The following is a 15,688-nucleotide window of genomic DNA, read 5'->3' as shown; positions in this document are numbered from 1 at the left end:
TTTTTTTTATCACGTAGAGAGTATTCAAAAATATTCTGGGATCTAATAGGAACAGTGTAGGCATAGAAGTAATCATTAGTACGTCTTAATTTGGGTTAAACTCATTCATAACAGTTCCAAGTTGGGAGGGATCACTGAGCTTTTGCCACGTGTGGGTTAAAGATATTTTCTAAGAAGCGAAGCATAATTCTTCCTTGGCCATGCGCCCCATCCTGTGTCAGTGAGGAGAGGGGTGTTTCCCAGCAGAGAAAGAGCAGACAATGTGATGCCTGCAAAGTCAGAGTGGCTGCTATCTATCCTGCTGGGCTGAGACTTTGGCCCTCCCAGCTGGTCAGTTTACTCTCCTCTTGGTCATTAGTTGGCTCTGAAAAGGCAAATGTGTCCTTTTTGGCAAGGACTTGAAGACATGTTAGAAAGAAATTTAACCTCTTTCCTAGTTATTTCCTGGTTATTACAGTTGTAAAAGTGTTTTGGAAGGTTAAGTCAACTAAATAAAACATATAGTAAATAATACAATATTACAAAAATTGATCATATAAAGAAGTACATACATAAATGCTATGTGAACAATACATATATATACATATATTTAACTTTTATCTATTTACTGATTCCAAATTTTCTAAATTGCACATGCATTTATGTTTATAAAAATATAAAAAAGTATATAGAAGTGTAAAAGGCTCTTGGGCAAACAAGAGTCTTAAATTTATGAACTTTAGTTGTCCCAATACCACTATTATGGTCTCTAATAACAGATATCCTGCTTTTCATTTGGAAATGAGAAGCTATGAAGACATATTCACAATAATATGCCCATTTGGTAATAAAGTCCAATGGCAGGCTAGCCACACACTAGTTTATAAAGAGAACATTTTTCCAAGTCTATGCCAGTTTACACTCCAGGGGATAAGGGTTCCTCTTTTTTCCAGATTTCACTAGCATTTTTGTCATTTATCTTCTTGATGATGTGTATTCTGAGTGGAATGAGATAGGATCTCAAAGGAATGCCAATTTGGATGCCATGGACATGGACATGGTCTTCCTTTCAGTACACTAGTCCATTCATTTATTGGATAATTGGGGGGAGGGTATTAATTTTTTTGCAGTTCATATAGAATTCACTTCCCCCAAAAAAATATGAAGTAGAACTTCCAATCCATTCCTGGGTATATAACAAAGAGAAGTTTGTGCAGCATTTATTGCTACATTATTCGTGACAGCCAAGAATGTGGAACCAACTTACATAGCCGTAAAAATATGAACAGATAAAGAAAATGTGGAAATATGTACAACAGAATTCCATGTGGCCATAAAGAAGTGAAATCATGACATTTGCAGGAAATGGATGCAACTGGAAATCAATTGGGCTTATCAAAATAAGACAGACTCAAAAAGGAAACACTGCGTGGCTTCTCTTACAAACAGAACAGAGATTTATAATTTTATGTGTACATGTGTGTTTAGAATTTTATTTAGTTCCATACTATTCTAATCTGTGCATGTGTATATAGGCATGCATGTGATAAGGAAGCAGAAACAAACTAGCTAGGGTGGGTAGGAGAGAAAGCAATAAGAAGGAGAGGAGTTAATAAGAACAAAGCATAAAAACCTAGGTGCCATGATGAAACACATGAATTTGTATGATAACTGAAACACAGACTATAACAAGAGGCACAAGTTCAAACCAGGGTGAAATCCCAGCACAGAGAAGGAGAAGTAGACACAAAGTTCTACCATCAACCAGGAAGCCATTTGCAATTGCTGCCCGATGGGAGAGGAAATACCAGTTTTCTCCAATGGGGTGACACTGTGTATAACAACCACACCAAAAAGTTGACTCCATGGATATTTTTTGTGCTATTTTTTATTTTTTTAATTGTTTTGTTGTTGATGTTGTTGTTGTTTTGGTTTTCATTTGTTCATTTTGACAGGGAGAAAGAACATGAAGTTGGGTGGCTAGGAATCTGGGAAGGATCTGGAAGAAGTTGGGGGAGGAGAAAATTGCATGGAACCTATTTAAAACATCAAAAAAGGTCCATTTTGCCACAAGAAAGTATAAATTAAATAAACCAATTATGACTCTTAAAGCAACTATCCCCAGTTATTCCCAGAGTTGCTATTATGGCATGCCTAGGACTTTGCTTGAACTGTCCATATAACTCTGGTGTGGTGTCTTTTCAGGATGCAGATAAGAGGCAGGGAAGTCAGCTGCTTGTTGATCTCCCTCACTGTCGTCTGCTTGCTGGTCACCCCTGGGAGCAGGGCCTGTCCTCGACGCTGTGCCTGCTATGTGCCCACAGAGGTGCACTGTACATTTCGGTACCTGACCTCCATCCCAGATGGCATCCCAGCCAATGTGGAACGAGTAAATTTAGGGTGTGTGGACCTTGCCTGATCCCCTTCTCAGAGAGGGACCACTGTGCCTGATCCCCTTCTCAGAGAGGGACCACTGTGCCTGATCCCCTTCTCAGAGAGGGACCACTGTGCCTGACCCCCTTCTCAGAGAGGGACCACTGTGCCTGATCCCCTTCTCAGAGAGGGACCACTGATCTTCATGGTGCTCCGTATCCAAACACCTATGATTACTTTTAATAGTTTTCTTCTAAAATGGGTTCATAAGAACTTACATTGTAGAGCCAATAAACATTTTTCCCAGTAGTCTTTGACTAGAACTTGAAGCCCCTCTTAGTTATTTGGGAGTCTCATAATCATGGGGCAGCTTTATTCTGAATAAATTTTTACTGGAAAAGATACAGTTTCTATTAACAATCATTATTATGATACCAAGCCAGAGGAATTATTATTCTATATTAAAAAAAAAACACCATTTCTTTTGCGATTTTATAAATGCCCAGCACATAATGGTTTACTTAAAATACTTGACAGTTTACTAAATCTGCCAAATTATGGTGATATTTTGAAGGTTTATGAAAAGTTGATTATATGTATAAATGTACAAATAATGGGATATGCCATCACCTATGTGACATTAGTGAGCACCTACAGTAGGCCAAGCACTCTTGTTCACGTTTGGAGGAAGAAATATGGGGGCAGGGGCAATGCAACAAAGATTGTAAGAGTATGCCCAGTGCCTTGGAAGTGATCCCGAACAGTAAAGACTGACATTGTGTTCTCCCTATGAGGGCGGGGCCTTGGGCTGAGCACTTTGCATGTATTCATTTGCTCACTATGTTGGCAAATCTTATGATAACTTGACCCAAGCTAGAGTCACTGGAGAAGGAGCTTCAATTGAGAAAATGCCTGAATAAGATCAGATTATAGGCAGGCCTGTAGAGCATTTTCTTAATTAAAGGTTTATGGGGCAGGGCCCAGTTCATTGTGGGTGGTACCATTTCTTGGCTGGTGATCCTGGGCTCTATAAAAAAATATCAGGCTGAGCAAGTCACAAGGAGCAAACCAGTGAGCAGCAGCCCTCATGACCTCTGCATCAGCTCCTGCCTCCAGGTTCCTGCCCTGTTGGAGTTCCTGTCCTAGCTTCCTACAATGATGAACCATGATGTGGAAGTATAAGCCAAATAAACCCCTTCTTCCCCAACTTGCTGTTGGTCATGGTGTCTCATCGCCATTGAGATTCTGGTGTTCATAACACCTTTGGGCTAAATTCTGTTATCTAGACTTTATAGCTGAGGAAAATGGAGCACAGAAAGTCTCCAGATTACACCGAGTGCCATCTGGTCCTGAGCTCAGAATCACACCCATGTGCACTCCAGCACCCAGGCTTCTTAACCAGAACACAGTTACAAAAAGGAATTTTCTGTTTGTTTTGTTTAGACATTTGGAGGTTTAATTGAAAGATTCATCAGAAGCCTAAAATGATTCTTTTTTTCAGGTATAACAGCCTCACTAGATTGACAGAAAATGACTTTTCTGGCCTGAGCAAACTGGAGTTACTCATGCTGCACAGTAATGGCATTCACAGAGTCAGTGACAAGACCTTCTCAGGCTTGCAGTCCTTGCAGGTAAGAGAAGTGGAGGGTGAGGGAGGGTGAGAAGAGAGGTGGAACTGCGATATGAGGCAGAGGTGGTATACCCCACAGCTGCCTATCTCTGTGGGATACATCCTATAAGCATCCTATAAACTAGAGGCACACATCAAGGAAGGGTTTCAATTGTAATGCAATTTTAGGTGAAAATTTGAATATTAAGACAATGCTGAGCAAAATGCTTACACAAATATGAGGACCTAAGTTTGGATCCCCAGTAACCACATAAAAAGCACAGCATGGCGGTAAACATTCCAGTCCCTGGAAGCAGCTGTATGAGAATCCCAGAGACTCATTGGCCAGGCACTCCATGGAGTTAATGAACTCCATATTCAGTGAGAAAACTTGACTCAGAACTAACGAGGAAAGAATTGAGGAAGAGACCCAACATCTGGTCTCTACTCATGCATGCATAGGGAATCACAGAAAGAAGGAAAGAAAATGGAAGGAAGGAAGGAAGGAAGGAAGGAAGGAAGGAAGGAAGGAAGGAAGGAAGGAAGGAAGGAAAGGAGATGGAAGGAAGGAAGGAAGAAAAGGAAAGGGAAAGGAAAAGGAAAAGGAAAAAGAGATGGGGGAGGGAAGAAAGGAAAGGGGAGAAGGAAGGAAAATTAAATCAATTTTCAGGGATTACTAAACCTTTAAAATTTATCCATAAAAGGCCATTTCCACCTGTTTGTCTCGAAGTAGAATTGGATCCCTTAATATAAAGACAGTCTTTAACATTTTATAAACCATTACAAATTTTCAGTTTTCTTTACTTATTTATCCTCTATCATCTTCACGCTGAAACTCCCACAAATGAAGAAAATGCTGTTAAGAGTTATCACACACCAAAGTGGGAAACGAAAGGATCAGACAAGTTTGGCAGTGAGGATGGGGAGAACAAAAGAGATGGTCAGGGAGCCCTTTCTCTGCATAGAACCTTGACACTAATTTAGGCTGCATGGTAACTCTTCAACAAGCAAACAATTCTGCTGTCCATGAAAAGCACAATAAAGGACACATGTCCCATAATTTTCATCATAATTTGCATGCAGCACATAATAGCAATCAAAGCAATAATACTCACTGTTCACAGAGACTTTAAATATCAAACTGGAGCTATGTCTGGTGTCTTCACATAGGGTGCATAGTATGCAGTGTCAGTATGTGATGATGTTGGCTTAGGTAGATCAGACAGCATTGAATACATGTATCTTCAGGAGGAATTGTTCATGTATCCTGTATAAAATTCTCCATCTACGTTTATTCTCTCAGCCAGGTTTTTCTCTGACTGAGAAACATTGGGTTTGAGGTTTTACTCCCAGGTAACATTTAGGGAAAAGCTGTCCTATGTTCTCAGTTTGGCTTTTATTTATTAGGGATGTTGGTATTCCAGAAAATCTACTTTTGAAGAGATTACAATTTAGGTCAAATCAGAAAAATATGTACAAAGTTATTATTTTTATTAGTATTTCATGTTCTTTTCTCTTTTAAAAAAGTAGTATGTTTAGAACTAACTAAAAGGTATTAGAAACTAATCAGAAAGGGATTTGATGAAGACTAAGGCATCATGAAAAATTCAAAAATTTTTGGCTTCTAATTCGGAATCAGTTAAATTCATATTACTGAAAATTTGGAATCAGTTAAATTCATATTACTGAAAAAGACAGCATGCCAGATGTGTTCCAGCTGAGAAGTGGATAAACTGTGTAATGTGAATGCTATGTAGAAACAGAAAGGAATGAACGGTTGATGTGCACTACAACATCTTGAAAACATTCGGCTACGTGATGGAAGCCAGGCATGAAAAGCCATGTATTGTATAGCTATATTTTTATGAAATGTTAAAAATACATGAATCCTTACTTAGCAAACAGAGTAAGATGTTGCTTAGGGTAAGGAAAAGATAAAAAAAATAACTATTGATGTGGATTGGTCTTAATTTTGGGAAAAGACAGTTTCCTAAGATGAAATAGTTGAGTAGATGTAGTTATATCCCTATGAATATTCCAAAACCAGCATTCTGTGCTCTGAAAAGTACCTAATGAAGGGCCAGAAGGAAGTGAAATGAGGTGATAGAAAGGAAAGTCACATACCCTGATTTCTCTCATGGGTAGAATCCAGATATGTTAATATATTGACATAAAGGAAAGAATTGTTTAGGGAAGGATTACAACCAACAGGAGTGAGAGGGAGACAATAGAGACTAATGAGAAGCAAAGTTCATGATCAGTATGTGTGGAGACACCATAATGAAACTCTTTTTTTTTTTTTTTGCTAACTAAAACCACGAAAATTAAAAAAAAAAAAACATTTTTGCATGTGAATTATAATTCAATAAAGATATTAAAAATGGGGAAGTTGAAGTCCATCGATAGTCTCATACATTTTAAATTTATTTAAATTGCTTTTTTAAGTTTTTTTATTATTGTTCATTAATTATTATTTGTTATTATTGTCAATAATGCTTTTCATCATACAAAAGTAGGCAGAAGAGTGTCATCAACTTAGCAAGACAATCTAGAAAAAGGAAAGGAAGTGGTTGGGGTGGGGGGGCACGCAGGAGGACAGTGAGAGGGAAAGAAAAAGAAAAATGTGGATACATACACAAAAATTCCATAGTTTACCACATTACTTTGTATTCTAATATTAAGAAAATAATAAAACCATTTCTGTGCACATACCACCCAGCCTCAACAGTTGTCCTTGGGACAGATCCTGTCTCCCTGCAGCCAGTGCACCTTATTCCATTTAGCTATTCTGAATCTAATCCAGGGCATGATGGTTACCCTTATACAGAACTAAAGATTAGACTTTAAAAGTAACCATGACATCTCTAGGTTCCTTGAGTGATAAGTTTCTTAATATTTACAACTGCTTGTGTATGTTCTAATTTCTCCAATATTGTCACGTTTAATTGGCAACTACTTTGTTTGAATTGAGTTGTAGTTAAGGTATGCATGTTCCATAGGATTAATCTCAACCTCTTTCTATATTTATAAACTTTTCTCTCCTTGTGAAAATTCCTTTGAGAAAACAAATATTCCCATATCTTTATTTACAGGTCTTAAAACTGAGCTATAACAAAGTCCAAACAATTCAGAAGGATACGCTATATGGACTCAGGAGCTTGACCCGGTTGCACCTGGATCACAACAACATTGAGTTTATCAACCCTGAGGCTTTTTACGGACTCACCTTGCTCCGCTTGGTACATTTAGAAGGAAACCGGCTCACAAAGCTCCATCCAGACACATTTGTCTCGTTAAGCTATCTCCAGATATTTAAAACCTCCTTCATTAAGTACCTGTACCTGTCTGATAACTTCCTGACCTCCCTCCCAAAAGAAATGGTCTCCTATATGCCAAACCTAGAAAGTCTTTATTTGCATGGAAACCCATGGACCTGTGACTGCCATTTAAAGTGGTTGTCTGAGTGGATACAGGGAAACCCAGGTATCTATCTTGTTTGTTTCTTAGTACTAATTAAAAAGAGGAACCAGCTATGAGAGCTTTATCTGTGATGGGGAGTCCTAGAGAATGTAGATGCAGAAAACAAAGTCCCCAGAATGACCAGTGAAAACGAACTCTGTATCCATCCACAGCTGGGTTTGTGCCACAGTGGGATAATGGGAAGCTGTGAGGCTGAGAAACTTTACTATGTGGCATTCTGTGGGGAAACTTTGCTCCTCTGTGGCTTACAGAATCAAGCCCATGGTTCTTGGCCTAACTATCATGTCCTCTAATATGGCCTAGGACTGTTGTCGGCCTCTCTTAAACCCCTCAGCCCCTCCCCTTCTCAGGCAGGCAATTTGTGTTCCAGATCCTGACACACTACATCTGTTTCAGCTTGGAACCTTGCTGTTGCCTCTGCCTATAGCTCTTCCCTTCGTTTTCCGCTTTATGTGCTCTGGGATGGCAGCTCTGCTCAGCATCACCTCCACAAGGGAGTCACACTGCTCATCTGAGTATCCACATGACAATCATGACCTTACCGCTCCTGGAGGGTGCCGTCCTTCCTTTCTTGAATGAACATCATACCAGGCTTACAGAATTAATTTATAGAATGAAATGCCTGATGCCTTTATGCTATGTCTGATTTATCTATCCCCGAACCTCTGCAGTATATCTGGGACACAGTATGTACTTAGTATTTTTTGTTATACTGTTATTATGCAGCCGTTTAGATGGTAAAAAGAAATAAGTTCATCATCTATCTATTAGTTATCCATGGTTCTAATATGTCTCAAACACATGTGTAAGAAGATTTTTAAAATGTATGTATGTGTATCATGTGCCAATGTACAATGTACATATCTGCCATATAGTTACACACACACACACACACACATACATCAAATACAGACAAACCCATCAGGGCTAAAATCTTTCAGTCACAGTTCCCTTGTGCTTGTATTGGCTTACTGATAGTTTCACAAGAGTTATCAATCAATCAAATCACCCTTATACTTAAAATTTTTTTATATACCCTAAGCAATTCGAAAGTCTCTCACAGGCATGATGTGGCTGTTCCTCTGACGTTTGCTGCAGTCTATTGTTATTGACCCATATCTTCTTGCATCTTTCATTCTTAGGTTCTTAGGTGTTGCTTTTGTATAAATATAGGCTTTTGCCATTTTCTGGGCATTCATTGTTCACATATATAAAACTAGAATCTTATTGTTCAGCTCTTATGTATATCAATGTATATAACACCTACTGACAAATCATAGTGTAGTGTCCACAAAACCATCTCTAGTAGCAAAGTTAATAAATATGCATGACAGAACTGAAGTCCTGCCAGCTGTCTGCCTTCCTGACATTTCCCAGCATCCTTCTATCCTTGCCCACTCCTTCTTCCTCTCTATCTTTACTGCACGGCATCTTTCTTGGGCATCCTCTGGCTAGGGATCTGACATACAGACCAACCAACAGAGCTTACTATCCTGTGGGAAGGCAAGCATTCAAACAAGACAATCCAGGGTGAGTGCTGAAGGTTAAGAGACAAAAGCAGAGGGCACCAGAAGAGGTAGAGCAGGTGGCTACTTGGATATAAGTGCTGACCAGGCTGAGCCCTTAAAAAGTATGTAATGAGCAATGACACTAAGTGTGGTAGACACACAGCTCATGTCATTGGCTTGGCATAGAATGGCAGGGCTGGGAGATGGAAAGCACTTGTATGAGACTGGAAACTGGTGTGAAGCAGATGAAATGATGCAGTGGGATTTGCATCTGAGCAAGCATGAGGCCTGAAAGCTCTGGTCCAGGTACCAGCAATCATCAGCACCTCAAGATATGAGCATAATTCTGTGATGAGGTTTACCTAGGCCAGAATTTGGCTATGTTCTCAGTTTCATGAGGTCAGACCAAGGGCAGTGACAAGCAGGTAAGGTACACAGTATATCGGTAGATGGCAGGTGGCATTGGAAAAAGCTTTTTGTGGTTGTCCAAAGCTTTTCATTCTTTTTACCTACTTCCTCTGCACAATTTTATTTTTATAAAATTTGGTAACTAATGACTGTGAGATTACATGGCATGCAGAAGGACAGTAATGCTCCCTCATCCAGGAAGGATACTTTCCAGGACTTACAGTGGATGCAGAAAACCCTAAGTAGTACCAAGCAGTACTGTGTTTATCTCTGCACACCATGGTCCTAACTTTTGGAGTTTAAAATAAGTTAGCAAAATTAACACAAGTTTCTTTTTCGTTCTTCCTAATTTCACAGCTACATTCTCACCATAAATCCTGTCATCCTAGCAGATGTTTGCAACATGTTGTTTTGATTTTCTTTCCTAAATTGAGAAGTTTCTTCAGAAAGGAACCATGCCTGCAGCTTCTCTCTGGGCTTCTCTCTGGTGTACGTGATTGTCTGTATTCCCGCTCTTATGTCTAAGGGCATGATTAATAAGAGGGATTATTTGAACACAAACACTATGATACCATGAGTTTGTAAGATGCTTGAGCTTGCTACTTATATGCTAATAAGCATGGAACACATTCGTGTGCATACACGGGAAAGAATGATTGTGTCCTCTGCTGGGGGTGGGACCAACTGAGACAACATGAAATTTCATCAGGGTACTCAGCACTGCATGCAATTTCAAACTTCGGTTTATTTGGGGAACTTTCTCCAGTTCAGATTTTCAGACCATGGTTAACTTCAGACCAGAGGACTGATACACACCTAAAGCGTTTAGAGTGACTTGCTTGGACCTTTCCCAGGAAACCACACATGCATGAAACTGTTCTCATAAATTACATCTAAGACATCTAAGGTTTCTCTTACCTGTTATGTTCAGCAAGTGGTTTGGGAGTTATTATGTATATGGGACAGCACAGAAGTCTCAGACTATGTGACTATAGTTTTTGGTTCACAGAAAATTCTATACCTCTTATCTAGCATTGAGTGACCAGCTTTTAAAAATAGATTCATCAGAGCACTATTTTAAATGTCCAAGTATGTTATCTCAGTGCCCGAACAGAATGTCTTTGTGACTAGTAGTATATGACTTGCAAACTCTGACATTACCAGACACAGTCTCTCCCCTTCCCAGCTAAACTTGGTTGTCCACTACTGAAAACCCGTTGTCTAACAGGACCATCACTAAATAAACTGGGACTGTCGACCTCGAACACCTTCCATGTTCTATCAATATTCACATCTTATTGGTTGGCTCTACCTTCGCCTTTATCTCCTGTTTCTATCTGCATTTCTCCATCCCTTTTGCTACTAAGCTAGAACATAAGCTGGTTTTTTTGGATAATGGAAAAATGCTTGCATTTTTTACTTCTATCCCAGGTCTTAGAGATTTCTAAGCAAGGTTACCTTTCAAAGTATGGTAAATGAAGGTCTACACCTACCCTAAAACCTTGGCATGAGGAACTGAAATGTTACTAAGTCCTGAGTGTGAGCTTATGATTTTGATTCTCTAGATAAGGAAATGTTTCATTCAACCAATTTACATCAAGTATTAAACATATATCTAGGGCTTTCTAGGCATAATAAATGCAGCTGTGAATAAGGCACATAAAACCTCCATACCTGTGCATATTATATTGTAGTATGCCGTGTGGGCAATATATTTTTAGAAATCATTTCAGAAGCATAAAACATAGCAACTCAGCCATTAAATATTAAATTTTCAAAATGCTGTTTTGAGTCCTAGTGAAAATATTTCTTTAAAGTGTTCGTGTGCTAATTTATAAAGAGGCCACAACTTTTGAAAATAATTAAATTATGATTTTTTTCCTAGATATAATAAAATGCAAGAAGGACAGAAGCTCCTCCAGTCCTCAGCAATGTCCCCTTTGCACGAACCCCAGGATCTCTCAAGGCAGATCTATTGCTGTGGTGCCATCTGGATCGTTCCTATGTACAAAGCCAACCATTGATCCATCATTAAAGTCAAAGAGCCTGGCTATTCAGGAGGACAATGGATCTGCCTCTGTTTCACCTCAAGACTTCATAGACCCTTTTGGCTCCTTGTCTTTGAACATGACAGACACGTCTGGAAATAAGGTCAATGTGATATGTAGTATCCAAAAGCCGTCTAGGACATTACCAATTGCATTTACTGAAGAAAATGACAACATCATGCTAAATATGTCATTATCAACAAATCTTGTGTGCAGTGTAGATAATAGTCACATCCAGCCAGTGTGGCAACTTCTAGCTTTGTACAGTGACTCTCCTCTGATATTAGAAAGGAAGCCCCAGCATACTGAGACTCCATCACTGTCTTCCAAATATAAACAGGTGGCTCTTATGCCTGAAGACATTTTTACCAACATAGAGGCTGATTTCAGAGCAGATCCTTCTTGGTTCCAACAAGAAAAAATTTACCTGCGGCTGAACAGAACCGCCACCACACTTAGCACATTACAGATCCAATTTTCCACTGATGCTCAAATCACTTTACCAAAGGCAGAGAGGAGACTAGAGAAACTCAAATGGACCATGATTCTGATGAAGAACAATACCAAACTGGAACATACTGTTTTGGCTGGTGGCACTATTGCCCTGGACTGTCCAGGCAAAGGTGACCCTTCGCCTCACTTGGAATGGGTTTTAGCTGATGGGACTAAAATGAGAGCCCCTTATGTTAGTGAGGATGGGCGAATTCTAATTGACAAAAAGGGGAAGTTGGAACTTGAGATGGCTGATAGCTTTGATACAGGTCTTTACCATTGTATAAGCACCAATGATGTGGATGCAGATATTCTCACATACAGGATAACTGTAGTAGAGCCCTATGTAGAAAGCAAGCATGAAAATGGAGTTCAGCACACAGTGGTTATGGGTGAGACCCTCGATCTTCCATGCCTTTCCACTGGTATTCCAGATGCTTCTATTAGCTGGATTCTTCCAGGGAACACTGTGTTCTCTCAGTCATCAAGAGACAGGCAAATTCTTAACAATGGGACCTTAAGAATATTACAGGTTACACCAAAAGATCAAGGTCATTACCGCTGTGTAGCAGCCAATCCATCAGGGGCTGATTTTTCCACTTTTCAAGTTTCAGTCCAAATGAAAGGCCAAAGGACAGTTAAGCATGATAGGGAAATAGATGGATCTGGACTTGGAGAACCCAATCCTGGTGTTCTCCTTAAGCAGCCACCATCTTTGAAACTCCCTGCATCAGCTTTGACAGGGGCAGAGACTGGAAAACAAGTATCTGGCATACATAAGAAAAACAAGCATAGAGACTTAATACATCGGCGGCGTGGGGATTCCACTCTCCGGCGATTCAGGGAGCATAGGAGGCAGCTCCCTCTCTCTGCTCGGAGAATTGACCCCCAACACTGGGTGGCACTTTTAGAAAAAGCAAAAAAGAATTCTGTTCCAAGGAAGCAAGAAAATACCACAGTAAAGCCACTGCCACTGGCTATTCCACTTGTGGAACTCACTGGTGAGGAAAAAGATGCCTCTGGCATGATGCCTCCAGACGAAGAATTCATGGTTCTGAAAACCAAGGCTTCTGGTGTCCCAGAAAGATCACCAACTGATGACTCTAGGCCAGTAAATTATGGCATTTTGACAAGTGTAGCTTCTGGCACAGAAGTCTCCTCAACTATGAATCCACAAACACTACAAGCCGAGCACCTTCCTGACTCCAAATTATTTAATGTTATTAACAGTACAGCTGTGCCAAAGAGTATGAACCCACCTGTAACAAGCAAAATAGAAGATACAACAAACCAAAACCCAATCATTATCTTTCCATCAGTAGCTGAAATTCAAGATTCTGCTCAGGTAGGGAGAACATCTTCCCAAAGCACACAGCCTGTAACAGGGGGGACGGCTACCTATGGCCATACAAACATGCTTAGCAGCTTCACCAACAAACCCAATACAGCCTTGCAGTCAATAAATCCAACAGAAAGTTATGGACCTCAGATACCCCTCACAGGAGTAAGTAGCGTTAGCAATCATAACTCCTTTTCTCACACTACTAAAGATCTAGGCTTCTCCAAGCTCCCTTCAGATTCACAAACCACTGCCCCTTCTCTATTTCGAATTTCTAGAAACAACAGTACAGGTAACTTCCCCTTGTCCAGGCACTTGGGAAGAGAGAGGACAGTTTGGAACAGAGGGCGAGTTATAAGCCCATATAGAACCCCAGTTCTCCGACGGCAAAGACACAGGATAGTGAGGCCAGCCATTAAGGGACCCGCTAACAGAAATATGAGCCAAGTTTCAGCCACAGAGCCCCCTGGGGTGTGCAGAACCTGTTCTTCCACAGAGAAGCTCACCATAGCTACTACAGTACTGCCAGTTACGGTTTCATCCCACAGTACCCTCCCCAAAGCTAATAATGTTGAGGTTATAGCAGAAGAGTCTACCACTGTGGTCAAGAAACCATCATTACTATTTAAGAACAAACAAAAGGTAGGTATTGAGACCATAACATCCACTATAAAATATTTCAGAAGTGAAAGTCCCCACATGTCTCCTACTGAAGCAAGCATAACTTCTGCTCTAACATCCGTATCCCTGGGAAAAACTTCTATAGACAATAGTAGTCACCTGAGCATGCCTAGGACTGTCCAAGCTGGAACAGATTCAGTGGTGACAACACCACTTTCCAGTCTGCTCAGCAAACCCTCCATACCAACAAAAGCAACAAGCACAAAATTCTCAAAAAGGAAAATTCCCTGGCACCCCATCTTTGTAAATAACCATCACAAAGAGGGGATAGTAAAGAATCTGTATCAGTTTGGTTTACAAAAGAACACAGCCACTAAGCTTCCCGAAACAGCTCCTTTTCTACCCACAGATCGTGGTTCCTCCTCACATTCTACAACACTCTCAGCAAGTCTGATGCCAGCTCTGTCTGCAACAGTGGCTGCCACTCACCACAATGGCACTGAAGTACAGGGTGCCAGAAGTCTCTCAACAGGGAAAGAGCAGCCCTTCATCAACTCTTCCCCAGTGCTCCCTAGCACCATAAGCAAGAGATCTAGTACCTTAAGCTTCCTGTCAGCAGAAACCCCCATAGTGACAACTCCTACTGCTATTGCATCTGCCATTTTCTCTGAAACCCAACAAGCAAGATCCAAAGAAGCAAAAGACCAAATAAAGGGGCCTCTGAAGAACAGGAAAGACCCAACCACCACCCCCAAGCAGATTTCTGGCTATAACACATACTCAGCTCCAACAACAGCAGATACTCCCTTGGCTTTCAGTCATTCCTCACTACAAGACGCTGGTAGAATTGTCAATACAGTTGCTTACCACTCAGCAGCTTCTCTCCCAGGCATAATTGAACTGTCCCAGAAGTGCACTCAGACATCGGGAAATACAGCAGCTTCGGAAACAACTTTGTTGAGCAAATCGCAGGAGAGTACCACAATACAAAGAGCTTCAACCATACCACCACTCCTTAGCAGTGGGGTGCCCCCAGTGCCCACTCCTTCCCCTCCTCCCTTTGTGGTTACAGACAGTGAGGTCACATCGGTTTTCAAGATGACGTCAAATAGAATGTTTACCACATATGGATCTTCAAGGCATAATACAGATCCGCAGCGACCCTCAGGAGAGACTAGCCCAAATCCTGAGATCCTAACGGGACTCACTGACTTTCCCTCCTCTAATCTGTTACCCTCCACTCTTAGGCCAGCACCGAGAGCAGATAAACCACAGAATTCTAAATGGAAGCCTTCTCCCTGGCCAGAAAACAAATATCAGCTCAAGTCAGACTCAGAAACCATTGAAAAGGGCAAAAGGCCAGCAATAAGCATGCCACCCCACCTCAGCTTTCCAGAGGCCAGCACTCATGCCTTACATTGGAATGCACAGAAGCATGCAGAAAAGAGTGCCTCTGATAAGAAACCTGTTCAAAACCCAACTTCCAAACACCTTCCCTATGACTCTCTGCCTAAGACTATATCAAAAAAACCAAGAATAATTGGAGGAAAGGCTGCAAGCTTTACTGTTCCAACTAATTCAGATGCCTTTCTTCCTTGTGAGGCTGTTGGAGACCCAAGGCCCACCATCCACTGGACCAGAGTCTCATCAGGTATTTGGAACCATTAGCAATACCTTAATTATAAAACAGGGTCATGCTTGGATCTTTCAGGATTGTAATCAAAGAACCAAAACTAGTTTTAACTTTCTTCAAAATATAAAAGCTATCAGTATCCTCATTTGACATTTGCATATTGCTCATTAGAAGTTTTTTTTTTTTTTTTTTTTTTTT

The 15,688-nt window shown here is 40.5% G+C and overlaps 1 protein-coding gene across 2 annotated transcripts in view; it reads left to right on the top strand.

Moving 5' to 3' along the window:
* Positions 1 to 15,688, top strand: part of Igsf10 (immunoglobulin superfamily member 10) — a 28,466-nt gene that overhangs the window by 1,017 nt on the left and 11,761 nt on the right. The window contains exons 2-5 of one of the 2 annotated variants that reach the window (XM_031373906.1): positions 2,185 to 2,379; positions 3,854 to 3,983; positions 7,054 to 7,444; positions 11,243 to 15,508. In XM_031373906.1, coding sequence (XP_031229766.1) covers positions 2,186 to 2,379; positions 3,854 to 3,983; positions 7,054 to 7,444; positions 11,243 to 15,508 — 4,981 coding nt within the window. In that variant the 5' untranslated portion in view covers position 2,185. The other variant, XM_031373907.1, reaches the window with a different exon arrangement.

This window comes from Mastomys coucha, unplaced genomic scaffold (genome assembly GCF_008632895.1).
Source record: "Mastomys coucha isolate ucsf_1 unplaced genomic scaffold, UCSF_Mcou_1 pScaffold16, whole genome shotgun sequence".
Lineage (NCBI taxonomy): Eukaryota > Metazoa > Chordata > Mammalia > Rodentia > Muridae > Mastomys > Mastomys coucha.
This window is presented reverse-complemented; position numbering and strand designations above follow the sequence as displayed.